Below are 27,667 nucleotides of genomic sequence, written 5' to 3' on the forward strand. Positions count from 1 at the left end.
CGCTGGGCCTGCTTCGACTGTCCAAGTACACTCATTGACTTACTGACTGCGAGAAATGAAGGTCCTACTTGAAAAATGTAGGACCTGAATATTTTTGTTCTAACAGAATGATTTTGATTGTCTTATGAGATTTTATTTAAAACAAATGAAATAGAACTTCACAGCAGAATATTATATTAAATACAGACATTGTTTTATGCTAATTGATATGAAACAGTAAATATCCTAAGCATTTACATATTAAACATGCTAAATGCATGAGTTTTCAATGTGAAAACTTTTGGTATTTTAGATACTTTTGGTATGTCACTCTGAATCACAGATGTGTCCCATGCTATAGTCAGACTCAGTTTGGTTGATCTCTGAATGGTTTTGTTTTCCTTAGCAATCCAGTGGGGAGAAGATGGCCGTCCATTTCATTTTCTCTTCTATACTGGCAAACAGTCATACTATTCACTAATGCACGTAAGTATATTCATTCATAAGCTGTAAACTACACTGGAGACTTCTCTTAGCATCAGAACTATCTCCTAATGGGCAGAGGAGGACTTGTTGAGGTCAGCAGACTGCTGTTGCAACAGTATGTTTGTCCAGAAAATGCTCTTGCTCATAGCTCAGGTTCTCTCAGTAATCCTCCTGTGTGCAGTTTGAAGGTGGGCAAGGAGGGCCAGGTACTGTGTGCTGTCGGATTGTGAGGTCTTATGCCCCCCTCCAGACAGCTGTCTGGTTTGCCTCTGTTATTAAAGTTCGGCCTTCCAATAGTTAATGCAGTGTGTGAGAGAGAATCCAGGCCACAACAACAGGCCAAGAGTGAGGTCCTACTGTGCTTTGGCTTTGGAGTATACTGGGAAGGTTTTGTCTTGCTGCCTTCAAAGAGAGCTGTTTTTATAGTGTGTGAATTTGAGGGTGGTCCCCAAACTGCTGTGAGAACAAAAAGTTGGATGCCACTATCCATTTTGACAGACAGAACCCATTTTATTTTTCGAACATAGTGTGTGTTTTATCCCTAATGTGATTTTTAAAGCTATAGAAATATTTATGGGGCTTCCCCATCCACAGTCAGAGACTGGAGTCCACACGCATTCCTCTGCCTTTAGACATATCTGCTGTTTATTTGTGCCTCACAAACCCAAAGGACAAAATCCCCAGTTGTCAGGTACATTTATTTCTTAGGGAAAAAAAGAAAACCTTCTTTTCGCTTTTTGTTGACCTTGGGCAAATGAGCTGCTTGCCCTGGCAGAAATGAAATGAATGGCAAATGTACAGTGTGTCTTTGCTGAGTAATGGGGCTGTGCTCCAGCTTCCATGGAGGCTCCCGTGCACAGCCCGCGGCTGCCCGAGGACCCCTGCTGCTCATTTAAATAGGTATGTCAAATCTGCCTCCAAACGCCGCTGGTTTGATCTGTGGTAATATTTGTGAAGGTTCCATATGGACTTGAGCCCCCTGCAGTGCTAAGAAATAATGTACAACGCTTCATGGTGCAGACGCAAATTTTCCCTGAAAAGGGATGCAGCGCTGCGTTTTAGCTGTCGGAGGGGATGATGGAGCTGACGCGCTAGGCCTGTCAACTTGTTACACGGATGGGTTGCACGCAGCGAAGCTGTGGAAAATCTGTGCCTTTTAACTTTTCTACTTAATCACGGTTGTAGCATTGCCTTTAGACTGTATGCTACATTAATTCTCTTCCTGCCTTCTGCCTTCATCCCAAGTTTCACGGGAAAAAGTAAAGCGCGCAGGTCTTACAGAGGAGCCTTATCAAACAGCTGTCATCTGACAAGTCATTTGCATTTGTTTTGGCTGAAATGGAGCAACCCAAGGGCAAGATATTTTGTTGCATTCCATCATAATGAAGAAATTACACATTGTGTAAGAGGCCTGGCTTTACTTTTAGTTTGCTTGTGTACTTTAAAAGGTATTGCTCCAGAAACTGATGTGTTAGAATTTTACCATCCTCTGACTGAAATGTCAAATTATATTTGACTAATAAATGTTCTTCCCTTGGATTGGGCTGGCCTTTGTTGCACATAGGAGAGAGTCTTTGGGCTTTTACATTTTAGTTATCTCAGGAAATCCTAAATGCTTGCCCCTCACTCACATCAGCATCACTTACAGCCATGCCATTAACTATGGCTGCAGTCACACCCATGTCAGCTCTTAAAACACACAAATGACTGGCTTCTGAGTGCTCGGACTCAAGTCTCAGAGAAGTGTGCACTGCTCGGCCTGCAGGAGCACCTTCATGCCGAAGTGAGCACTGCACATAAGGTCCAACTGTGAAACGGACCAGTTTGCAGCCTTTCATCCTGGAATCGGGTGCCCTCTCTCCGCTCTGGGCAGCACCAGGAGCAGCCCTTGGAGACTGGCAGACTGCCAAGCCTTAGGAAAAAGCTTCATGGCCACCATTTGATTTTGTCGATATAATTTTCTCTCAGGATGACAGGGGAAAAGACACTCAGCCAAAACAGCTTTTCCCATATCTGTGACCAGCTATAATTGTTCGAGGCAGGGCAGTCTGTGGTCGGGCTTTTTGACAAGGAACAGATCTCATGGCTGTGTGCAGCTGTGTGAGGAGACCTTTCTGAGCTCCATTAACCTTTCCTACTGTCTGTAATTGTGCTGAGTCTTTTAGTATGGGTGGCTGTTTGCATGGGAAGTGTACATGCTGCTCTCTAACTAGTCAGAGATAGCCAACCCTAGTGCACACTACAGTTAAGAACAGCATGTAAGAAAAAGGTAGGCATGGTGCTGCACACCTTTAATCTCAACACTCAGAAGGCAGAGGCAGGGGGAGCTCAGTCTACATAGTGATTTCTAGGCCAGCCAGAGCCTAGAAAAGGAAAAAAAAAAAAAAGGCATACAGCTAGACATGGCACATACATGTAACCTTAGCACTTGTAGGGCAGTGGCAAGAGGATTGCTGCAAGTTCAAGGCCAGCCTGGCCTGCACATTGAATTCCAGGCCAGCAGAGAAATTCAGCAAGAACCTGTCTTTGAGATAAAATGACAATGAAAAGAAACGTGTAGTTTCTTTGTTCTGATCAGGAAATGAACCATGATGGGGATGTGTAAATGAAGGAAATCTTACTGGTCTGTGGTGTGCTCCCACTTTGTGTCACACTCTAAGGGTTCATTTGTAGGTCAGCAGGGCCCCCAATTTTTCTGTGGACATAGTGACTCCTATATCTTCAGGATCCTTGGAAAATCAGTAAAAACCCATTTAGCAAGATGTACATGTATAGTGAAGAGCTGTAAACCATCCTAACGCCACAACTTAAACAATGAAAAGGGTTTCAGGAAGTAGGAGTCTCCCTGGGGTTTTGTAGAGTAGCACTGCATAGCTGAAAGGAACTGGCTAGGTACTTGGCAGCATTGGCTGGACCTGCTCTCTGGACTGAGGGACTCCATTCCCTCAGCAGCTGTTTAAACAGTAGGACTTGTATACTTCTCCAGCATGAGAAGCTGTAGCCTAGGTGTCAAGAACAGAAGAAAGAGAAAATAAAATAAATGGAAGAGAAGAAGTTTAAGGACGTTACATGGGTCTGTTTGAAAAAGAAAGTAGGGGTGTGGCTCTGGCAAACCACTTACCTAGTAAGTGTGAGGCTCTGGACTCTGTCCCTAGCACTGCAAAATCAGAATTGCCATAGAGCAGAGATGCAAGTTGTGGCTGGCCTAGTGAGACCCTGTATGCACAGCTCAGTGAGATGGCTAGAGGGCTGGGCTAGGAGTGTGGGCTGCCGTGGCCTGGGCAGTGTGAGCCTGCCCAGGATGGCTGTCTTGGTGGCAGATGTAGTAGTGGACTGTGTTCTTAGAATTCACTTACTAGAAGTGAGTTGAAAATTATTGGTTTTCTTTCACCTATACTATTTAAAATATTACCTCTAATAACTTAAAAAGAGGATGTTTCTTTGGCACAGTTTTGGGAATTTTAGTCAGTAAATTGGCCCCTATTCTGGGCATGTGTGAAAAGGCTGCTCATCTTGCAGTGGAGAAGTGAAAGATAAAGGAGATCAGGGGCCATAGATCCTTTCAGAGTCATGTTTCCCATGACCAGAGGGGTTATGGGTCCCAACTTCCTATAGGTGCCTCTTCTCAATAGCATCACCCTGGACACAGCCTTCATACATGGGCCTTGGGTTGTAGGGACAACACTATTCAGACTGTAGCAGAAGTCATTTACAGTTCACTATGAGAGATGGTTATCTGACTTTTACATGGGGACCTGTCTTAGAGTTTCTGTTACTGAGAAGAGGCACAATGACCATGGCAACTCTTATAAAGGAAAACATTTAATTGGGGCTGGCTTGCAGTTTCAGAGGTTTAGTCCATTGTTGTCATGGTGAGAAGCATGGCAGCATGCAGGCAGACGTGGTGCTGGAGAAGGAGCTGAGAGTTCTACATCTTGATCTGCAGGCCACAGGAAGTGAACTGTCTATCACACTGGATATAGCTTGAGCATAAGAGACCTCAAAACCCGCCCTCACAGTGACTTAGTTCCTCTAACAAGGCCATACCTAATGCACACACCTCGTAATAGTGCCATTTTTATTGGCCAAGCACTCAAACATGAGTCTATGGCAGCCATACCTATTCAGACCACCACAGGACCCTTCTGTCAAATCTTAATTACTATGACATGTCTGGAGTGCACTTTCCCTGAAATGTTCTTCAAGAAAGAGGACTTTCAGACTTATTGGACCAAGTTTGGAAGTGTTTCATGTTGTACCCTGGTGTCCTCCACTAAAGGGTTACTTAGTAAGTAGGGTGTCACCTCAGGAAAGAGTGTGAGTAAAGAAATCTGTATGCCTTATACATTGTTGCTCAAGAGGCATGGCCTGCAGTCCTTTGTAAGCAGAACACTTTGATGTCCTATGAAACCCATGCTGGGGCAGGCCATGCAAAATCGTGAAATCTATATACTGTCCTTGCCAGCATTATTCAGACACAGTTTTCCAAAGCAGGGAGATAAAACCTCCATTTTAGGCTTGCTGTAACTCATACAGTCAGGACTCAAGAAGTTTTACATAAGCTTATCCCAGACTTTTAGGGGAAGCCAGAAACAGGACTGTGAAACTGAGAGTGCAAACTGAATATTGTGCAGAAAGTTCACTTACAGTTTGCAAGTAAATAATGGAGTCTTTTCAATTCAAGCTTCTTTAAATTGAAGGAACTGCATGGTCACTCACACACGCACACACACACACACACTAAAAGCGTGAAAAATGAAGGACTAAGTGGCTCATTATATACTTACACTACTGGGTTAAGAAAAAGAAATCCAAACCAAGAATGAAAACCTGCCATTCCGATCTCTGGAAGCTTTACATCAACAGAACTCACTTGCCTTGTGAAAGAACTCACTGGCACTTCAGAGATTCTGCAGGCTTTCTTTGATGACTTAAGTAACCCCAGTTCTACCTAAGGACAGCAGCCTATCAGGAGTGGGCTGCTTTATGAAGCCACTATAGACTGCAAACCAGGTCCTAGGACAAAGTATCATGGCATTTGTGCTTGGCTTATATTTTTCTAAATATTTAAAGCTCTTGGATATAATGTCATTGTCTTTAAAAATGGAATTAAAATAACTGTTACAGAGTAACTGTTTAAGGACTTTGTAGTGATTGTTTTTTAAAAGCCCTGTACCATGCTGGGGTATATTTATATACTTGTTGACTTAAGACTTCTTGGCAGCAGGAGTTAATTCAGTAGTCTAGAGATATCTTCAGTGTACGTTTTCTTCATATATGAATAATTACTATTGTATACTTTATATGCTCAAAGTGTATAGTTAGGAAAACAGTGTTTTAAAAATAGGATTTAACTTGCTACCTTTGTTATTTGATGAGATTACTTCTTTTGGTACAAATATTACAATGTATGGCTTTAATTCAAGAAGCAAAAACCTGTGGGATGTGAGTCCTAAGCGCTCTCATGTCCTTGCTGCTGGCAGTGAGCTTCCCAGAGTGGTTCATGTGACCTGAAGTGAAAACTCTTGGCACTGTATGTGAGTGGCCTTCTTGAAAGGTCGACCATTCACAGAGAGGTGGCAGGAATCTGCAAGAGAAACATGCCACTTACAACCTCTCTGAGTTACATTGGTGCTTAATTCATGTGATTTTGTTTACACCAATGGCCAAAACACTTGAGGTAGTTACTACTTAAGAAGTTGATTCTCTGTGATTCTATAACAGATTACCGTCGGGGACTGAACTATCTAAAATGGCAGTTACTATTACTTACTATTTTGTATACCAAATGCAATTGTCTCTTCCTATGCTGCCCTCCAATGAACTGTTATTTGTTTACCCTTCATAAAATGGAATTTCCACATTATTGGTATAACCCAAACAAATTTGGGAAGGAAGGATACTGAGATTCATACTGCTCAGGCTCCAGGAAGAGCTTTTAGTTTAAGAATTCCTTTTCTAACCTGAGCATCTGGTATTTTCAAATTAAGGCACCTTCTAAATTTGACTCATACATTATGGAAATCTGATGGCACAAGGGGTGGATAGGCTTGCTTTGATTTTATGAAATATTAATCATAGCTGTGATTAATGATTCAGCATTTCACATCTGGGTTATTCCTGTCATATTTGAAATTACACTATTAAGTACAGTATATAAGCTTAGAGTAGGTGGGGTCATTCTAATTCTTTAGTGTCCCTTAAAAATTAAGTGGAAATGTAACAATATACAAGAAGCTACCAGTGATAATCTGTGATGTTGACAGTTCCTGGCATTTTTTATGCCCTCAAGGATTTTTCTATGCAAATCGGAACACATCTCTTCAGGGAATTAAAGCTATAGAATTTACTTCGCAGAGAACTGCTGTTTTTAGCTAACCACAAGGCAGACTCTGAAGGGCTGTTTCTTACACTAACAGAGAGAATGCATGGAAGAGGGGCACCAGCACACGGGTCCCACTTACCTGACTCTTGAAAACATGTTTGGCCACTGCTGTAGGCCAATCACTGTGTTAAGTTCTTTGCACACATTTTCTTATTCAAAAGGGTGCGTGCAGCTGGGAGTATAGGGCATCGGAGAGTCCCTGCGTGCCCGGCACCAGATTCATGGTCTAGAACCTCCTGTTGAAGCAGCCTAGGGAGCAGCGGGTTGCTGGGCTTCACCCAGTCCAGACATTTGTCATCCGTTAGCGGAACACTGTGCTTGGCATCTGATGCACACTTGTCATGCTTTCTTTCACAAGTGTTTACTTAAATCATGTGTGAGTAACTATGAGTATAAACAACACCGGAAGGAAACGGCATAGTGAAAGAATATTCATAGAAAAATACAGACTTGAAGTGAAAATGGGGCTGACTAGATGAGTTGGGTGAAGGCACTTGCTGAGTTCAGTCCCTAGAACCCATGTGGAAATGGGAGAGAAGAGCAGGCTCTACAGAGGCATCCCCTGGCCTCCACACATGCACCCATATACAGACCATGCATATGCACACACAATAATACATAGAACTTAGGAAAAAATGTAAATGGAAACTGCTGGAAAGTCTTTGGAAATGGTTAATTTACCAGCCTGAACTTTGACTTGAAATTCATCTAAGAGGAAGGTCAGCTAGTGGGACAGTAGTTGCCTTGGTTACTGTAGAAAGTTAAAGAAACCTTTCAAAGAGAGGAAGGTGTGTTCTGACCATGTTGGTGTTCTCACAAGCTTCATGTCCTATCTGTGTTTGGAAGCCATGTCTCTGGCCACTGCAGTCTCAGGTCCGTGGGCTAGTTGACTTTTCCCGGAGCATCAGCTCAGGCAGTGTCACTTGCACACTGACATGCTGTGTCTGTCCACTCACTGCAGGTGACGAAGGTTCCTTCCCTGGAAGCCTTGATCTGTTGGGAGTGCCAAGAACTGCTTTTTAGAAACCCGTGTGTTGAAAACGTTGTGATCTGCTGCCCACATGGAGTTTTGTTCTAATGTGTGTTAGCTGCCGAGAAGCCCAAGGGCAGAGCATTTGCTTAGCAAAAGTGAAAACCGGAGTTCAGTCCCTAGCACTGCATACCCACAGGCTCAAAGTACCCTAACCACAGTCAACTAGACTTTTAAAATCTGAGATTGTAAGAGTAGATTTTAGGTAGGTAGTTACCAAGCTAGAGATGCCTTAAGTTCACTGGGTCTAAGTGTAAAGGGCATATTGCTACCTAACTTAGGATTTTTTTTTTCTTTCTTTTTTTAGCTGAGGATTGAACCCCGGGCGCTCTACCACTGAGCTAAATCCCCAACCCATGGATTTTTTTTTCTTAAGGAATATTTGTATCCTATTTGTGAAACTGTTAAGGAAAAGACATAGTTTACGTGGGTTTGGTTGTTTTAGCCATTACTCACAGGTGTGGAATTTACAAGTTGTTATAGACATTTTTAAGGCAGTCAGAGTGTTGTAAATTCTCATTATGATTACTGCCCCTTGGTTCAGATGACGTTTTATTGAAACACATTTCTTACTCTGAAACTGGACTGAGGAGGGAGCACTTACAATAAGGGGTGCTCAGGAAAGTGATCAAATGTATTATCAGGAATACTGATAATATACTGTACCATCTCTCTCATTTTAGCTGGGTATTTTGTTTGCTTTAGGAAGTGTATGGAAAGATCCTCCAGCTAGAAACACACAGAAGTCCACTTTCAGGAAAAACTGAGCCCAGGTAAGTTCTTGCCATTCATTGCGAGTATGATGCCAAAACTTTGGACAGTATTTCAGCAATAGTCACTAAAGGTAAGTTTCTAAATGGGTGGTTTTTATTTAAGAGGAAACACACTGAGCTTATTTTTGTGTTACCTCATTCCAAACTTGTGGAAAAGTGGTATTTAATCACTTTTGGCTGGTGATGTTCTCTGCTTTGTGTATAGCTGCACTCTTATTCAGCATTTGCATATTTTAGTGGTTGTATTTATGTTTGGCGGATTGATCAGATTCATCAACCTGATCATCAGCTTTCCACGGCCTTACTCGTGTATTTGTTCTTGTACAAGACATCTTATTCACTTTTCAACTTGTGGCTGTGGCTTTTTTTTTTTTTTAAATGAGGACTTTATTACTACTTCAGTTGGTTGATAGGGAAGCACTATACCCTTTATGTCTTCTTAGTAAATTACCCAGGCACAATCGTAAGCTTGAAGGAATCTGGTATGGTAGCTTTTAAATGAATTTCAGAATAACACATTTAACTCTTCAAACCTTTACTCACAGTGTGTTTCTAAAGTAGGTCGAGAGAATGGAGTGTTTCTCCAAAACGGTATGTGTAGGAGTATCCTTGAATAGCATGAAAATTTGTCTCCACATCATAAATTACTACTGTATGTAGGATCTTTTGTGATATAACTCTAATTGCATGCTTAATTAAAAATATATGTGATATTTTAACAGAGACCTGATTGGCAGCAGATGGCTGATTAAGGAGGAACTAGAAGAAATGTTAGTGGAAAAACTGTCAGATCAAGATGTGAGTAATTAATCTTTTTAATTTAAGGGGACCTGTGTCATGAGAATGCAGACAATTGCTGTATTAAGATCCTAATAGTGATGCTCCTCAGAGCCAGGTGTTCCCTAGACACTTACCCTTGTTCTCATACCGCCCTTGTTGATTTCTGCAGTCAGGAAAGTGACACATTTGTCTCCAGATCCTCCTTTTCCTTTTGTGAGTGCCCTCATGTCCTCTGCCAGTTGTTACAGGGAGTACGGCAGATGTTGGTTTTTGTTCTCTTCAGTAAGGCCAATAGTTAATTTTATGAGCTAATGGTGAATGCAGGCAGCCGTCAGATAGGAAAGAATTTAGCATGTGGTCACCTTCGTGCGGTGTGTAACTTCCTGCCTTACCATATTCATGTGCTGGGTCCATGAGGGCAGTAGTGGGTTTTATCTTGGGAGCTGTACATCAGCTGTGTCACAGACACTTAGAATGCTGGCTCTACGCTGCATTTTCCTAAACCTCACCCCAGACCTGACAGAATCCTGGGAGAGTCACCCAGGAATCCAAGGTGAACAAATGCCTTCTGTGAATCTGTGTCCTGTAAAATTCAGGACCCTGTCTTAGGTCTTAATTGTACTTATTGTGTGGAGTGTTATAATAGAGCCCATCATTATCAGGGAAGTTGGATGTATTACATATTTAGATGTATAAGAGAGAAGATTTATACACAGATCCTGCTGTGGCAATGGCTAGTAGTGCTGGTGCCTTGCCACCACAGGCTTTATGTTGTGTCCCTTGCTTGTTGCAGTTTGCTTAGACAAGGGGTCAGGAATTTGGTTGGTGGCAAATCTGGAGGTGATTTCTAGGATCTTAACTGCTAAGTCCTGCTGTGTGTGAATTGAATTGGAAAGATCTCTGTGTCTTCAGTGAATCATGTTTTCCAGCCACCATTCTGATTTTTGTAAAATTCAGGGATTTTTGTCTGTTTTTCCAGTTGGGGAATACTCTAAGGGCTTTAATACAAAACAGAGTGTAGGTGGTATTCAGAATGCCTGGTATTAGCAGAAGTCCTGGAAGTTGTGTCTGTGATAATAAAGCTGAGGGTAGTGGGAGTGCTGTGTGGCTTCCTAAACCATAGCCTAGTTCATGAACAAAGCTGTGCCATGCACAGTGAAGGAATTGTGAGCCTAGCTGAGTCCAAGGACAGAGCTGTATGACTGGGAGGAAGAGGAAAAGGCCTAGCAGCATGAACCATAGGTGTGCAAGTTCTCCATGCTGACTTAGAATGTGCATGCCTTCTCTTTTCCTTGTCTCCCAGGAAGCTGTGTTTGAGCAGTTGTTTTAATACTAATCAGACTAAGGAGATTCTTAATTTCACATTACCATTGAAGGAGAGTCACTGGGAAGGCAAGTGTGGCAAAGTTGGGTATGACTTTTAGGGTTGGCAAGGAACAAATAAGTCATCAAAAACTGGGCTCCATGATCCATATTAACTAAGGCTCTTAAGTATGGTTGTTTCCTTCTCCACAGACACTCTAAGTGATTATTCTGGCTTCTAATTTTAAGGGGTTAATACCAAGTTGTTTACTTTCTAATCACATGTTCAAGAACTATTAAAAAAAATGCACAGAGTAGCAAGGATAATTTATTTCAAGAGGCTGCCCTTTAAGTCAAGTATCTCTTGAATTTTTAAATAGCTTGATTGTTCGGTTTTAAAGGAAATCATAAACATTAAAGTAACACAGCTTGAACAGCCAAAAATATATTTGCCAAATGTATTATGAAATATAACTTAAGGGGAACATTTTCTCAAAAATCAGACTCTTCCGTTATTTATAACAAACTGGAAATTATTTCTAATGTTCCTTTTAATGCAATTCTATTGACAGAATAGAAGTTGTACTTTTGAAGATCATCTAAATATTTTTTAAAACAATTTTAAATATCAATTTCCTAGTCATAATGCAGAGAAATTGATTTTTTTGAATGATAAATCCCTTTGTTTTTTGAGAGGAAAGCTTAAGCGCTAAAGATCCACAAGGAAAGTGATGCATCTGCATGCTGTTTTTAAAGCAGCATGAAGAAGATGCAGAAGTGTCAGCCTGTCAAAATTCATCAAGAAGGCAACATTGGAAAGATCAAGTATATAAAAATAGCCAAACTTTAGCAAATGCAATTACACTTGCTTCTTCTAATGAATTCTATTGTCTGCAGTATGTGCAGTTCGTCCGACTGCTGGAAAAGTTATTGACGTTGCCGTATGGGCCCGCCGAAGAACAATTTGTGCAGAGGTTCCGCAAAAGTGTAACTATTCAATCAAAAAAGCAGGTGATTGAGCCGGTGCAGTGTGACGAGCAGGGCAAAGCCTTCAGCACCAGCGAAGGTAATAGCGGTCCATGGACACTCAAGAACTGACTGTTCTTACCTGATTGCTCCCAGTGCCTGTTTGTTCTGTTGGTTTCCCATACTTTTACATTGGGTTTCCTGATTTTAAGGTTCTATTGGAGGTTTTTGTTTTTGTTTTTGTTTTAACAAACAAAAAAACCTGAACTTGCACTCTTGTAAGAGAAAGTGTGGGTCCACACACACTATTTCATGCTTTCAGTTGGAAGAATCAACAAAATTCTTGTGATAAGGGGTCTCAAAAACTACAAATGATCAGTGAATCTGCATTTCAGATGTAAACACGTAACATAAAAACTTGAGGCTTCAATTTGAATTTTCTTGGATTATGAGCGAGGATGTTAGACATCCCTCTTCAGAAATTGATGGGTTGAATGTATTTACAGGTCTTCAATTTTAACCTCAGTCCTTTGTCAGGTCCCCTTTGAAATGTTGCCTGGCCTAAGGATTTCTTTCATTTCTTTTCAGTTGTGTTTCATTCTAGTGTTCACATATTTTTAAAGACTTGTGTTGATTCATTTTTATTAATTATAAAAAACAAGGAGTTGGTTGCTGTTTTTTGTAGCAAGACAAATGAGTGTGAATATCTTGGTTCTTGAAACAAATTTGAAGTCATTTGTGTTTCTAAAATGGAATTGAAGAGCATAATTACCTCCCAACCACTTTATTACCTCAGTTGTAGTGTGAGTCACCCATTACTGTTGGCTGCTTGTGTGGTACTTCTAGAACTTCCCTCTCTGCAGGGTTGTGCAGTAGGGAGCAGTGATCTCCCTGGGCACTCTGAGGCACGCACGGTCTTGAACTCACTTGTGGCTTTTCTGTCCTGCAGGCAGGAGAAAGAGCGCCACGGCACAGGCGGTTGTTTACGAGCAGGGAAGTGGGAAGATCCACGTGAACGGAGTTGATTATCTGCTTTACTTTCCCGTCACACAGGACAGGTGTGGTTTTCATTCCTGCCTTATAATTCATCATCATAATTAAGAAGACCACCGTTTTCTGATTGTTTAGCTGAAGGATTATTTCTCTTCCCCAATAAACTAGCTAAGTGGAAACTACTGCTATTTTTCTAGGTAGTTTTTCAGATTTTTAGAAAATCATTCCTAGAAGCCCCCATTAATTGATTCATTTTGTCAGATCCTACTGGAATTTGAATATTGTGAGGCACGTCTCCCGTTCTGAAATGCAGAGTGTGCCAAAACGTAAGGAAAGCACGCATCACCTTCTGACGGGAAGACAGGCGTTCACAGAAAGCAGCAACTCCAGAAACCAGCCCTGCCTTCTTAATTGGCGAGGCCGAGAAGCAAGGCAAAGTGTGAGCAGATCTCCATGGCTTAGGCTCGCTTCTCCTAATTGTGAACATTAGGAAAGGTCTGCCTTGTCTCTTTCAACTTTCTTCTGCTTGGGGAAGATAATGGTACATATGTTGAGGAAGCAAAGAGACCTGGGCTGTGTAAAGTCAAAATACAAGTTTTGCTCCATTCCTGGTGCCGTGTGTTATCCACAGAGAGGCAGACATTTGTCAGAAACAGGCATTAGACGTCTCCTGCCCCTTAACTCTCCTCCCCTGGTGCTCTCGAGTGAACTGCCTTGCAGAGCCCTTCTTGACGGTGGTTATTGTTGTAGTAGTTGTTTTTGGAGGCCATGCATAGCAGAAGCTGCATGATTATTTCCTCACCTTCTGTTCCACACCTTCTGTTTCCTGAGTGTGTGGTGGTGTTTAAGGACGAAGGGACTACAGCTCTTCTCACGCTTGTGTAGGGACAGAATAGCTACCTCAGGAATGTGCATTGTGTGCCTGTGGCAGGAAGGAGTTTGTTCTTAACTCGTGTGATAAAGATTGAACTCATTCTGTCGCCGTCTGCACTGGAATAGATGGAAGAAGCTCAGGAAAAGCCAGAGAGGCCCACACCACAGGATGGTGACTTGACAGCAAGGAGTGGCATTTGACAGGTGGCCTGTCTGTCACTTGTGTTCAGAAATAATTCCTGATTTAACAGCAAACCTCAACCCTATCTTGATCTGGTTTTCAGTTACACCTTAAATCTTACCCAGCCGCCCCTTTGAGGCAAGGTCTCACTGTATTAGCTCTAGCTGGCCTGGAACTTGCAGTGAGACCCAGACAAGCTTCACATCTACCAAGATCCACCTGCCTCTGCCTCCCAAGCACTGTGATTAAAGGCGTGTCCACCCCTCCCGGCAGCTTCAATTTGTAGTTTGAAGTCTGTCAGCAGCATCTTCTGTGGTCCGTCTTGCCCAAGGCAGGGAAAAGATGTCAGTGCCATCCAAGATGACTCTTGTAAGGAGGAGTTCAGGAGATACATAGCTCAGGGATAGAGTGCTTGCCCAGTGCACACAAAGCCTTGGGTACATAAATCAATTAAAATAAAAAACTCGGCAAAGGTAAAGGCAAGATAACAAAATCCAGCTCTTTTGCAGATCTGACAGTGAGCATCATGTTGACATGGTGTTGAGCAGGTGCTTGTTCACCTGAGTGGGAGGAGGCACAGAACCATTCTTGTGTGTGGCCTGCTCATTGGTGCTCACAGTGCTTTGCTCCCTGGTCCTGAAAGGGCAGGCTTGACTGTGTATGCATCTTAGAGAACTATAGTAGGAATGTGTGATTTTGGGTAGAAGGAGGCATGTTCACTGTGGTTTTGGTAACTTTAAAAACAGCATGACAGAGATGGGCACCTTACATTATGCAGAAACATTAGAATACACCTTATTTAGGAAAGCCAAATGGCATTTGAGTCTTGCTTAAGAAGGCATTTTAATTTATACCTGACCATTGAATCCAAAGGCTGGATTCAGTGAGTAAATGGAGTTCCTCAGCTGTAACACTTCTTTACAAGTTGATTTTCACAAAGTTCTCTTGAGATAATCAGTAAACAGTAAGGTCAGTGAACTGCTCTACCTTGTCAATAACCAAAACCAAGTCTGTGAACCTTGCATAAAAGCAAAGCATTCTAACCCTCAGGAGGATCTATCTGTGTTTCTATGTCTTGGTGTCGAGTTGACGGAGAAGTGTGAACGGTGTAACTGTGGCCGGCATCATTTGGTTTTTATAACTGTTCACAAGGTTAGTAGCGTATGAAATCGTATGTCTTCAGAGGAGGCTTACCCCATGTATTTGTGATGTGCCTTAGAGAACAGTTGATGTTCCCTTTCCACTTCCTGGACCGGCTGGAAAAGCATGATGTCACCTGCACAGTCTCCGGGGGCGGGAGATCGGCGCAGGCAGGGGCCATACGCTTGGCAATGGCCAAAGCTCTATGCAGCTTCATCACCGAGGACGAGGTGGAATGGATGAGACAAGGTAGGGGTGTGGGGGTGCGCATGTGCATGTGGGGGGTGGGGGGTGTGTTTATACATGCACATGCACAGATCCTGCTGCTGCTGCCTTGTTGATGTTACTTAGACTAGTGTGAGGAAACTTCCTCTTGGAATCTCAGCCCACTACTATCTCCCATTCTCCAGAAGTCATTTTCAGGCTGGATTTCTACAAAGTGAACCATGATTAGGACAAGGAAAGGTCCTCCCTCTCAGCCATTGACATTTGTCCCTGCTAAAATATGCAGCCCCAAGGCTGGTGGGAATTATTTTGGCCTTAAGGCATAATCTTTTGTGCAGCTGAACCAGCATATAACTCAACTGTATTTGAAACAGATTGGTCAATTTACTTTATCATAAGAATCAGTAATAATGATAGGTGAATTTTTCCAGCATTACTAGGGATTTTCCTTTTTTCCACTGTGATATTGCAGTGTGATTTTATTTTCTTTTTCATTCCACTTGGTGACCCTATTACCTGGGCATGAATGGAGGACTCTGCACAGTGGGATAAAGAATGTACTTCAGTCTTGCACTAGGATATTGCTTAAACATGTAGGAGCCATTCAAGCTCAAGATGGTCTTTGCACCATCTACAGGAAGAAAGCGTTGTATGTGCAGCAGATGCAGCAGCCCTCAGGAGTCACTTAGTGCTTTGAACTGCACCCCTTTCCAGGGCATAGGACACTTTATATGGTCTCTTTACCTGTGGCCCCAGCCACTGGGACATGGCAGGGTGGTGCTTGTGGCTTAGGCTACTTGATTTTCTATTGGAATGTTGCTTGCTTATAAATAATTTGCCATTTTATCAGATTCACCAACTTGTGAAAATAAGTAGGTAGTGAAGGAGGTGTACTCTTTGAAGCTATGTGCATTATGACTTTGAATTTAATGTAGGACCCATCTGTATCCCATTCAAAGTAATTATTTTATTCCATGAATCCCTAATAAATAGCACCATAAGCCCTGTGCCAATAAGAAGATTGCTGGTGTTACCAAAGTGAAAAGGAGCAGGTTCAGTAGAGCTTGCCATTATTCCCAGGTTTACAAAGCGAGTTCCAGGTCAGCCAGAGCTACATAGTGAGACCCGTCTCAACACAAAAGGATAAGTGAAAACAGTGGTCTGTGTATTCCTTTATATAAGCCCTAGTGTACTCCTGGTGTCTGTGATGGTGACTAACATGCCCTGTGGACCACATGTTGAAACTAACTCAGGAGTTGTCTCAAAGCATGATGGCTCCTGATGACTAGACAACAGCACTTCCATCTAAAGGTGGCTGTTCTTCTAGAACAGACAGCTTATATCCAAAGAATAACTCGGAACTTATTCAGCTTCTGAAATACGACACCAAGGAATAGCATTTTCACAGAAATTCTAGCAAGATCCTTCTCTTTCAAATATGTTCAGCTGTTTGTTTCTATATGCCCCTTGGCCTGGGCTGTTAATAGGTGTCTGTGATTCCTCAGACCTTGCTGACCAGGCGCAGTGACATACACCCAGAACCCCAGCAGCTGGGAGACAAATGTGAGAATTGGGAGTTCAGGGTCATTCTTAGAAATATGAAGAATAGCCGGGCAGTGGGAGCAGAGCCAGGCGGATCTCTGTGAGTTCAAGGCCAGCCTGGGCTACCAAGTGAGTTCCAGGAAAGGCGCAAAGCTACACAGGGAAACCCTGTCTCGAAAAACCAAAAAAAAAAGAAAGAAAGAAAGAAATATGAAGACTACATCCCAGCTCAGTAAATAGTGACTGGCCACAGAAGAACGGCTTCAGCCTAAGTGAAACAGTATTGCTGAACCAAAGACTCATAATTCTCCCACGCTGCAGAAAAAAAGACTCATAAAACATTGCTGGTGTCTGTATCTGAAATTAGAAAAGTATCCCAAAAGAGTGGAAACAGTCTGCCGTCTGATGGGAGTTGTTGGTTTGGTTGCATGCCTCCAGGTTTTTCCGATAGCAGTTGCTGTAAATGCCGTGCGGTTCACTCCTTGTCTGCTAGGCAGCCTGTTTCCCACACTCACAAAGGCTTCTGTTTATGCTGCAGCTGGACTACTTACTCCTGACCCACGGGTCAGAGAGAGGAAGAAGCCAGGCCAGGAGGGTGCCCGAAGAAAGTTCACCTGGAAGAAGCGCTAACTAAGGCTTTCACAGGCGAGCGAGGAGCACCTGTGCTGTGTGCCTGGCACGGGGTAGACACGTTCATGTACACTGACCAAGGGCAGACAGTACATCTAGACATTGTTTGGGGTTTCAGTTATGACATGACTGTTTTGTTGTTATTACCATTAAAAATAATACAAATAATGTTGGTTTCCTTCTTTATTTTTGTTTAACTTTTTCAAAATACAGGAGAGTAATTTACAAAATCTTGGAATATTGGACTTGAAAGTTATACTCACCCTGTGGTACAGATGGGGTTCTGTTTGAAGGGTGTAGCAGCCTCCCCGAGACAGACCGCTGCCTGCCCATGCTGTAGGCCCAGAGTAGGACTTGCTGCACCAGGCCAGCTGGCCCACACAGTTCGTCCTTCTTGCAGTGTGCCCGTGGAATGGAGAGCTAAGAGTTCTCAGACTGGAGGGAATGGGTTGCACGGGAGCCCAGCAGCGCTAGCGAGCTCAGAGCCTCCAGGGTTGGGTGGCTGGTAAGGCTGCAGCCGATGGGGGCAGTTCAGCCCCAGTTGCTGGACAGAAGTGTGGTGAGGCTGAGCCTGTTTGGATCAGTTTGCAGTTTAGGTTTTATAAATTTTCGTCATATATTTAAGGTGTACAATAGGGTATTTCGATGCACATAATGAAATGTTAACTGCAATCAAGAAAAAGAACACATCCATCACCTCAAATGGCTCCACCTTTGAATGAAAAGCAGAATCCTAAGGTGCACACACTGCGTTAGCTGTGTAGACTTACTCTTCTGTCCTGTGGTGCTGAGACTTCTCACCCTTGACCAGGTCTTCTCATTTTCCCTACCCTGCTACACCCCTGCATGGTGTAACCACTGTTGTACGGTTTCTCCAAGTTCAACTCCCGTAGACTACACAGCTATGTGAGATCATGCACAGTGTCTTTCTGTGCCTTGTTTCACTTAGTGTGATGTCCTCAAGATTTATCCATGTCAGGTGGTCAGGATATTTTTTAAAGTCTGAATTATTATATAATTCATATGTTATATAGGCTCATATATATACATACATACATACACATACACACACATACACATATGCTTACCTTGTGCTAACTGGATGCAATTTAAAATCACGTAGACAAACCTCTGGGCCTATCTGTGAGGGTGCTTCTAGAAATGTTTGTTAAATGGGAACTCTCACTGAATCTAGACAACACCTTGTAGGTCAGCATCCCCTCCCCCAACTTCCTGACTGAATGTCTCAAGCTGCTGCCCCCAAGCCTTGCCTGCCCCAATCGATGATACTCACAAGTACCAACCCTAAGTCAACCCTTCCTCCTTTGAGTGCTTCTTGACAGCTATGTTGCCATAACAATACAACAAGCAGTATTCACCACATACTGACTGCTTTATCGGTCCATTTTGGAATCCATTCCTAATCAGCAAGATGGAGGGTGGAGGGTAAGGTATCCTCAAGCTTTCCCCCACAGAGCCTCACTGGAGGGGCTTGAAAAAAGATTTGATTAAGGAAATGGCAACAGGGCCTCTGGGTAAAGGTCCCTGGACTAAGAGGGCTGCTATGCAAATGGCCTGGGGCAGGGAGGCAGTCTGACTCCCTCAATGGTAGCTAGAGATGGGCTGGACCCCAGGCCTGGTGTACAGGTTTCATAGGGAGATTTGCCAGGTAAAGTGGTTGGCTATGACCCATCACACCGGTGTTTGGCTAGGAGCTGGACTCTTCAGTCACAACTGACAGTTAAATTGAAGTTTGCTCTGGGGTTCCTAGCTACCCTGGCATAAATGATGACACATTTTTTTTATCTACTTATAATTTTGTAGTGGGTCTTTGAGGGAAAATAAGACAATTGTGGCAGAGTATTTTGCTTGTCTAAGTATATAAACATGTATTAATTGTACAAAACAAGTTTCATTATGACATTCTCAAATGTGCACGTTGAGTACCTTGTCCATACTCAACTGATATCCTTATATACCTCTACTACATTTATTTTCAAGTCTTTTTTGAAATCTAGATTCCACACAGAAGGAAAAATGTGATACTTGTTTTTAGTCTGGCTTATTTTACGTAACATGAAATTGTGTCCAGTTCTGTTCATTTTCCTGCAAATGACATAATTTTGTTCCTATGGCTAAAAATTATAAAACAAATGCTTTAATTGCACAGACGTTATCCCCTAATTCTCAGTCTTCCTTACTAGAGAGATTTGTTTAGTGGTGATTTCTTGGTGAATTTGCTTTTTAAAATCTCAGGGGAGTTTTGAGATATTTTGTACGCACCCAGATCCTTAAAGAGAAACAACATGATGCAGAAAACAAAGCCTACAGACACCCAATGCATGGGGTGAAGTTGCAGTTAGTGAGCTATGATTCTTGCCATATCGCAGTCCCTCTCGTGACCTGTCAGCCATGTTTAGCCACAGTCTTTAGGCATACTTTTGATTGAAGCCAGTGTGACAGGGGAGGTCATGACATCCCTGTGTAGCATGGATCTGTAGAGAGCATTGGATCTCCTAGCAGTTCTGAGCACTGCCTGGGCTTTCGCCTTTTCTGGCATGCTCGTGGCAAGATGGTGCTGACTGAGGTGTTCCCATCTGGTCCTTACCTCAGTCACTCCCATGCCATGGAGGTGATGTGGTTCTGGAAACCCAGAATGATGTAACAATAAAACCAAGAAGGGGACTAAAGTCAGCATTGATTCAGAGGTAGAGATGATATGGGGGGGGGGTCAAAAAGAAACCGGGGAGCTGGGAACAAGCTTGGCAGGCCTGGGGTTTGCTGAGAGGGAAGAGTTCAGTGTGAAAACTGGTTGGGAAGGGCTGAGGCAAGTCTGGAGGGCCAAATTGCCATGGAGATGTGACCATACCACCAGGAATAGCAATGAGGCCTGAGCAGAGCAGGGGTTTCAACCATGGTTAAACAAGAGGGTTGTTGTAGAGCATTAATTTAAAATGTGTTACATTTGTTCATGCTGTAGAATATTAGTTTAATGATGCAGAGATGTGTTCCATTCTTTTATGTTGCATTTGTTTAACTCTGTGAAGCTGTGTTACTTTGCCTGTCCAAAACACATGATTGGTCTAATAAAGAGCCGAAGGGCCAATAGCGAGGCAGGAGAAGGGATAGGTGGGGCTGACAGGCAGAGAGGATAAATGGGAAGAGAAATCTGGGAAGATCAAGGAGTGAGAGAAAGAGGACTCAAGGGGCCAGCCACCTAGCTACACAGCCAGCCACAGAGAAGGAAGGAAAGAAAGGTATGAAGAGTAGAGAAACAAAAGCCCAGAGGCAGACGGTAGATGGGATCATTAAGGAAAGCTGACTAGAAACAAGCCAAGCTAAGGTCAGGCATTCATAAGTAAAAATAAGCTTCCATGTGTATTTATTTGGGAGCTGGGTAGCAAGGCCCCTAAGAACTAAGAGTAAAAACAACCAACTACAGAGGGTCCTTCTAAAGGTAGATGAAGCAGTGTCACCTTAGTTAATATAATGAAAACATTTGAGTCTTATTAAATCCTACCTTTCTAAACAGCAGTTTTGGACCCCAGAGCTGCTGAGAAAAAAAAAAAATGTTTAAAAAAAAAATCTTCAGGAAGCTGAGGAATCATCTGCAGGCAGAAGAAAGGAGGCTGCTGAAACACAGAAGGCAGAATTCAGAGGGAGAACTGTTTCTCGCAATAGGTGGTACAGATCTTCCGTATAAAGTCGGGCCGGCCACTGGATGGAGCTTTGGGGGAAGTTGGGGGAGGGAAGTCCAAGGGGGTCAGTGAGGCCTGCGGGGGGGAGCGGGGGGTGTGTGTCTCCGCCTACAGCACCTACAGTGTTTGCCCCACGTTTAGAAGCAAGAACAAAAAGACGAGAATAGAAAAGTTATACTCTGACCTCTCCATTCTACTAATGTCGTCGCAGGGCCTGAGGGTTGCATTCTTGCCTAAAAATGTACATGTTGTCAGTTTCTAATATGAAGAGAAGGCGAAGAGGGGGAGGGGGAGTCCAGAATCAGAGAAATAAAATCCAAAGGGCTGGTTAGTGAGCTGGCACTTAGTGGTTAGGATGGAATCCTCCAATGGAGCCTTAGAGACTGAGCTCTTACTCTTCATGGTTCCTGGGAGGCTCCTTGGCCCTTGGAGGAAGACCTACTGACCATCGTCAGCCCTTCCTGGTGCCCACAAGGTCAGTGTGCTATGCAGGCTGGGCTCGGTCTTAACACCACTTTCCTTTAAACCACCTCTCCTCCATGAAAACTGCAGGAGAATATCAAATTTGTGCCCTTTTTTCTGTTTCCCCGAGCTCTCAGATGCCCTCCTAAAAATGATTGAAAGCTCCAGGGGAGCTGGCCTCACAGTGTGAAGCCTCTCTGTGAGACAAATGAAAGCCACTTCTGGAACCCTCTCCAGCGGTGTCTAGCCTTACCTTCCCCAAGGGTTTTGTTCTTACTGGAGGAAGCTGGCCCCTCCCAGGGAGCCCCATTATTTACTTGAGTTTCTCCTTTGGTATCTCACAGTATCACTTGTCTGAAGAGAGGTGCAACAGTTGTTTTGCATGGTGTTGCTCAGTGGATAAAGTCCAGGAGACTTGAGTTCTGCATTGCCGTCTGTGGTTACATGAGAAAAACATAGGACTCTGGCGTAGGTTAAATATAAATAAATAAATAAATAAATAAATAAATAAACAAATAAATATAAATAAATGAATGAATAAATAAATAAATAAATAAATAAAAGCCCAGTTTGAACTGTCTGAAAGGGCATTCAGGCATTCAAAGGGCAGCAAAGTATGCTCACAGTGCCCAGCTCCTCCCACTCTGCTGCCTGCCCCTTTACAGAAATGCTGCCCTGGCTCCCTAAACCAGCTTTCCACACTTCCATCCTGGAACCTTCAGAGTTCTGAAGATGCTGAGAATTGCTCACCCACCCCTCAGAAGCTGGTCTTCAGCTCCCATCGGAATGATGATCATCCCGGTTAAGTTTGTGCTGGAGCAGAAGGTACAATAATCTCCAGGATACAGACCTCCATTTTCCTAGAAGGTGCCAGGTTACACAGACAAAGAAACTCCACCCTGGGAATGTACCTGGAATATCCTCTATAGAAGTCACCATTTTGAGGCTGCAGAATTGGATCTGGATGCTCTGGAAGCCACAGTTACTGAATATGCTTGACCAACTTAGACTATTTGACCTGCTGTCCCAGGCTTATTGCCTGCTCCCTACCATGCCCTTCCAACGGCTCTCTGTAGGGCTGAGCCCAAACATGCCTTTCTTATTCATTGGCGCTGTGCTCTCTCCCTGCTGAGCACGCTGACCTAGCTGCATTTGCTGCAGCTTATATGAGGTGAGAGGAGCCCAGCAAAGGTACGAGGTAGGGCTCGACTCCCTTGTTCTGTCCCAGAACCTGTACCCAGAAAGCCGCAGAGAAGTGTTTGCTTGCTAGTGAAAGGACCACATTGCTGATCCACAGACGTCGTCGTTAGATCACCGACAGAACAGCCCTCTTCCTGCCTTGCTCGGTCTATCGACTCTTCTCTAGGTTGACGTGCTTCTCCTGACCTTTGGCTCAGTAGCAAGATCCTTACAAAAGAGTCAAGTCCAGCTTCTCTTCTCAGTCTGTGGGCTAATTAGAGAAAACACAAGTGCAGAGAAAACAATTAGAAGGCAATTATGTCCTGCTGGGAGGTGTTGGCTGGAAGTGGCAATGGGAATGGTCCACCCATGGGGTAGGTGATAAGGGACATGACCTCACCTGTCACGTGAGGCTAAGAGCAAATCTTCAAAACAGATAGCAGCACTGACGAAACTCTTCAAACCTGCCCAAAGGAGAAAAGGAGTGTCACCACCCTGGTAATGTTTATTCAGTTGTCCACTCACTTTCCCCCCTCAGCAGTCCCTCCTTCAGCTCTGCCTGGGTCTCTCTTTTCTGAGGAAAGAATCATTTGGAAGCCCACACTAACAGTATTTCACCAGACATGAATCCTGCTCCACGCTGACCTTGCTTTTGTTTGGAATCCATGCCGATGCTGGGGCTTTCTGGGGATCCTGCATGACCTAATTTCTCATCCCAACTTGATTTGATCAGTCAACTTAATGACTGCCCTCTGTACCCCACTAGCACACTGGTCTCCAGCCCCACCTTGAGTTTAGTCTAGGAAGACCAAGCCTGCAGTCCTGTAGTACAGTAAGATAGTACAAGAGTACTTCCCTCATCAACCAGCTCAGCAAGTTACTGAAGTCATTCAAGGCTCTGATTTTTCACCACGGTAACAGGACTTGTTGGTGTGACTGGACACAGGTTTGCCTCCTCTTGCTTGTTTTGGGGAGTGGGAAGGTTAATGGAATCTGGGAGCTCACACAAGAGGCCATTGTACTGAGTCGGGTAACAGATGATAGTGACTTGGACCACAGTACTAACACTGGAGGCAGAGAAGGGGAAATGATTGGTTTAATTGATTGATCAAAACACATTGGGTTGATTTGAAAGCCAGTTCCAAATTCCAGTGGAAGTGATTCTTGATTTATCTAAAGCCTGTTGCCAGAACCCTGTAAGTTGATGAAGACTGCTAATAACCACCAACTTGGTAAGTTATATAATTCATATTGTGACCATTGCTGAATTGTAGCCTACTCCTGAGTGGGTAGGAAACTGAGAGAATTCATAACAATGGAGGAAGACAGACCAATAGGCAAGAGTAGAGGTTTTTAATTGATGCTCTCCATCGGCCAAACCTCAGAGTTAATGTTAGTTAACTTTCACCAGTGCTACCTGATGGCTTTCTAATACAAATTGTGGTCCTTCCTTTCTGGGTTGCCGAGGACCACTACTCTCCTGTAGTAAGTGTTCTAGGGAGAAGCAGATGTGGTGAGCACCTGTCTTCGCGGCACTCAGGAGGCAGGAGAAGCAGCTTGAGATTTCAAAAACAAAAAAGGCACCATAATGACCTGTCTCAAACAAACAAAAACAGTCCTCAGGATAGGACCTCATGGTTAAATGTCTCAGGCAGAGGTCCGTTAAGCATCATTTGATCCAGTGGTTGCCAGCCAACCCATTCCCAGGTGAGCAATATAAGCACATGGACCAGTGCAAGGCCAGAGGGTGGGGATGGAAGAAAAACACCGTCCGCACAGAAATAATATCTGTGCAGACAGTGGTTAAATAATAAATAATTAAATAATAATTTAATTATCATGAAAATGTGGAATTTGGAGTTGACATCCCATTGGTACATCATCCCCATACTCCCTTTAATAAGTCAAGAGGTTCCTGTCCAAGCGGTGACTGCTTAACCTAGTCACCATGGAGATATTCAGTTGTTAGCACATCCAACTGATCAGCTCTCCTCCTTGAACTGAGTTAAGTTACTCATTCTTTTAAAGCTCCCCACCCCGCAAAAGATGGGGGTGAGAAATAACTTAGCAGTTAAGAGCACTGGCTGGTCTTCCAGAAGACCAGGGTTCTATTCCAAGAACCCACATAGACTATCCAACTACTATCTAACCCCAGTTCCCGGGGATCTGATGCCCTCTTCTGGCCTCCTTGGACAATGCATACGTGTGGTGCACAGACATATATGCAGGCAAACACATACATAAAAATAAACCTAGCTGGAGAAATGGATTAGCAGTTAAGACCACTGGCTGCTCTTTCAAAGGACAAAGGTTCAATTCCCAGCACCCACAGAGCAGTTCACAACTGTCTATAACTCCTGTAACAGGGGATCTGACACCCTCACACCAGCATACATGTTGGCAAAACACCAATGTGCATAAAATAAACATTTTAAAAGGATCCAATTACTATCCTTATCTTACATAAATTCTTATATAATAAAGTGTGTATTTGACTTCATTATATAAGATACATATATGGAGGTATCTCTAGACTATGGGATTATGAAGTATTAAAAGCTTTATATATATATATATAAGTTTGTATAGTTGATTGGTGGGGTGTATTTTTGTGACAGGGTCTCATAAAGCCCCGCTGGCCTTAGACTTCTCTGTGTAGCCAAAGATGACCTTGAATGTCTGGTTCTCCTGCTTCCTTCCTATGTTCTGAGATTATAGGTGCACTGCCATTCTTGGTTTATGCAGAGCTGAGGATTGAACTGAGGGCCCTGTCCGTGGCAGGCAAGCACTCTACCAACCAAACTATATCCTGAGGCCTTGATTCGAATTCTTTAAAAAGGTCACTTGTAACTTTTAAGCATATAGAATATGATATTCCCTTTATCTGAGATTCTGCTTTCCATTGTGTCAACTATCTGAGCGAAACTGTGCTCTAAAATGTTCAGTGGAAAATTCCAGAAATAAGCAATCCACAGATTTAAAAATGCATCTCTTTCTGAGTAGCCTGATGAAACCTTTGGTTGGAATGTACCATCCCTATGTCCAGCATACTTACAGTATGCATGATACCTGCCTGTTAGTTTCTTGGTAGCCATGTTGATTACCAGGCTGACTATACTGAGATCACAGGGCTGGTATCCAAGCAACCTTTATCTTATTTAACAGTGGTTCCAAAGTTCAAGAGCAGTGATGCTAGAAATTCAGATAGGTAACACCCAGGAAGATGGAGATGGAGAGACAAAGACAGAGACAGACAGACAGACACAGAGAGAGCACATTCATGAGTCTTTAATTAGAGAATATTGTAATTGTTCTACATGTTATTAATTTTTGTTAGTAAAAAGCGTGTGTGATTTGGTACTAACCACATTCAGGTGGCCACTGGGGTCTCAGAATGAATCTCTGCAGATGTGAGAGACAACTGCTAGGCAGATTTTCTATGTAAAACATAGTAGCATCCCAATTAGTACCCTTGTTTAACCACAAGATGGAGTAGTGTACAACAGAATAAGCAACTGAACGTCCCAGCCGTGAGGAAGGGATTCCAGCTGCCTCCTAGATTTCACCTCAGTGATTCCAGTGTGCTTTCTGCCCTCTGCCAGTACCAGGTGTGTGGATCATCTTTCTAAATCTACCCACTGCAGACACGTTTCTAAACCCTCGTTTGTTCCTTTATGCTTACACTTCAACTTATAATTATCTCACCATTAAATCAAGTCCTTTCGGTGAAAGACGTGCATGGTTAAAAAAGACTTGCAGCCGAACTTCGGAGGCTTAGGACCCAGCCCCACTGGAGGACACTTGCCAGGAAGCCTGGCAATCCACTGCTTCCATCTCAAACCGTGCGGTCCCCAGAACTGGACAGCAGTTGCCATTTCGAAATTGTGTCTGATCAATGATTTAAATCATTTATAAGCTGTCTAAAGGCTAATATACCAAGGCGCGCGGGGGGTGGGGTGGGTGGGGGGATGGGGGGGTGGGCGGGGAGCACACAGAAGGCATTTGATTCAAATCAGGTGAAGACAAATGCTGAGTGAGCACCCGAGACTTCTGGTTCAGAGCATCACGAGATGATAAGTAAGAGGAGTCGGGGGGTCATACAAGGCCCCGGGGTCTGGGGAGAAGCTCGATCTCAGTGCAGAGCTCAGGTTAACAAGAGCAGCCCTTTCTGCCCAGCTCTTCACCCACTACTCAAACCAGCATGGTGTCTAGGCTGCCAATGTGGCCTTCCTTCCTTCCTTCCTTCCTTCCCCTCTCCCCCTCTCCCCGTCTCCCTTCCTCTCTCTCTTACCCTTTTATGAGCCAAATGAATAGTTTCTATTTGGCGTCTACATTTTCCTATTGAGTCCTGGCCTCTAACTGCTAATCTTCTCTTATTGTTATGATGAGAACATTCAAAACTCTGCTAGCTCTTTTGAAATGTCCAATACATTGCTGTCAACTGTGGTCACCACTTTGCACGAAAGAAGCCCAGAGCTTAAGTCTGTCTAACTAACTTAGTGCCCACTGGCCAACCTTACCCAGCCCTCGCCCTGCTCCTTCAGCCTCTGAGCACTGCCTGTCTACTGACTACTTCTGAGATCAGCATTCTCTTTTGTCCTCACGTAGGAGGACAACGTTCAATGCTTCTTTCTGATGCTAGCTCGCTTCACTTATCCTAACGTCCTCCATGGACATTTAGGCAAGTGGTTCTCAACCTTGTGGGTTGCAACCTGTTGTGGAGTCGGGCAACCCTTTAACAGAGGTGGCATATCTGATATCCTGCATGTCAGATATTTGCATTACAGTTCAGGACAGTAGTAAAATTACAGTTACGAAGTTGCAAAGAAAATAATCTTATGGTTGGGGGGTCACCACAATATGAGGAACTGTATTAAAGAGTCACAGCATTAGGAAGGTTGAGAACCATTGGTTTAGGCATTAATGCTTTTCTTAGAAGGATCCAGTCCCCACTGGAGACACCCACTCCTGGCAATGCTCAGATCTGAATGTGAGCTGTAAGTAGATTCTAGTGGAATCCCTCCACTATAGAAAACCTTCATT

At 43.4% G+C, this 27,667-nt stretch overlaps 1 protein-coding gene across 3 annotated transcripts in view; it reads left to right on the forward strand.

Moving 5' to 3' along the window:
* The window catches only part of Mrps9 (mitochondrial ribosomal protein S9), a 52,090-nt gene extending 34,627 nt beyond the window's left edge, over positions 1-17,463 (forward strand). The window contains exons 5-12 of one of the 3 annotated variants that reach the window (XM_036167744.1): positions 386-465; positions 8,586-8,653; positions 9,212-9,244; positions 9,376-9,451; positions 11,633-11,801; positions 12,651-12,759; positions 14,968-15,137; positions 17,194-17,453. In XM_036167744.1, coding sequence (XP_036023637.1) covers positions 386-465; positions 8,586-8,653; positions 9,212-9,244; positions 9,376-9,451; positions 11,633-11,801; positions 12,651-12,759; positions 14,968-15,137; positions 17,194-17,285 — 797 coding nt within the window. In that variant the 3' untranslated portion in view covers positions 17,286-17,453. Of the gene's footprint in view, positions 1-385; positions 466-8,585; positions 8,654-9,211; positions 9,245-9,375; positions 9,452-11,632; positions 11,802-12,650; positions 12,760-14,967; positions 15,138-17,193 lie in introns of all 3 variants that reach the window. The other 2 variants (XM_036167745.1, XM_036167746.1) reach the window with 2 other exon arrangements.
* Positions 17,464-27,667: the final 10,204 nt, after the last annotated feature.

This window comes from Onychomys torridus, chromosome 18 (genome assembly GCF_903995425.1).
Source record: "Onychomys torridus chromosome 18, mOncTor1.1, whole genome shotgun sequence".
Classification (NCBI taxonomy): Eukaryota; Metazoa; Chordata; class Mammalia; order Rodentia; family Cricetidae; genus Onychomys; species Onychomys torridus.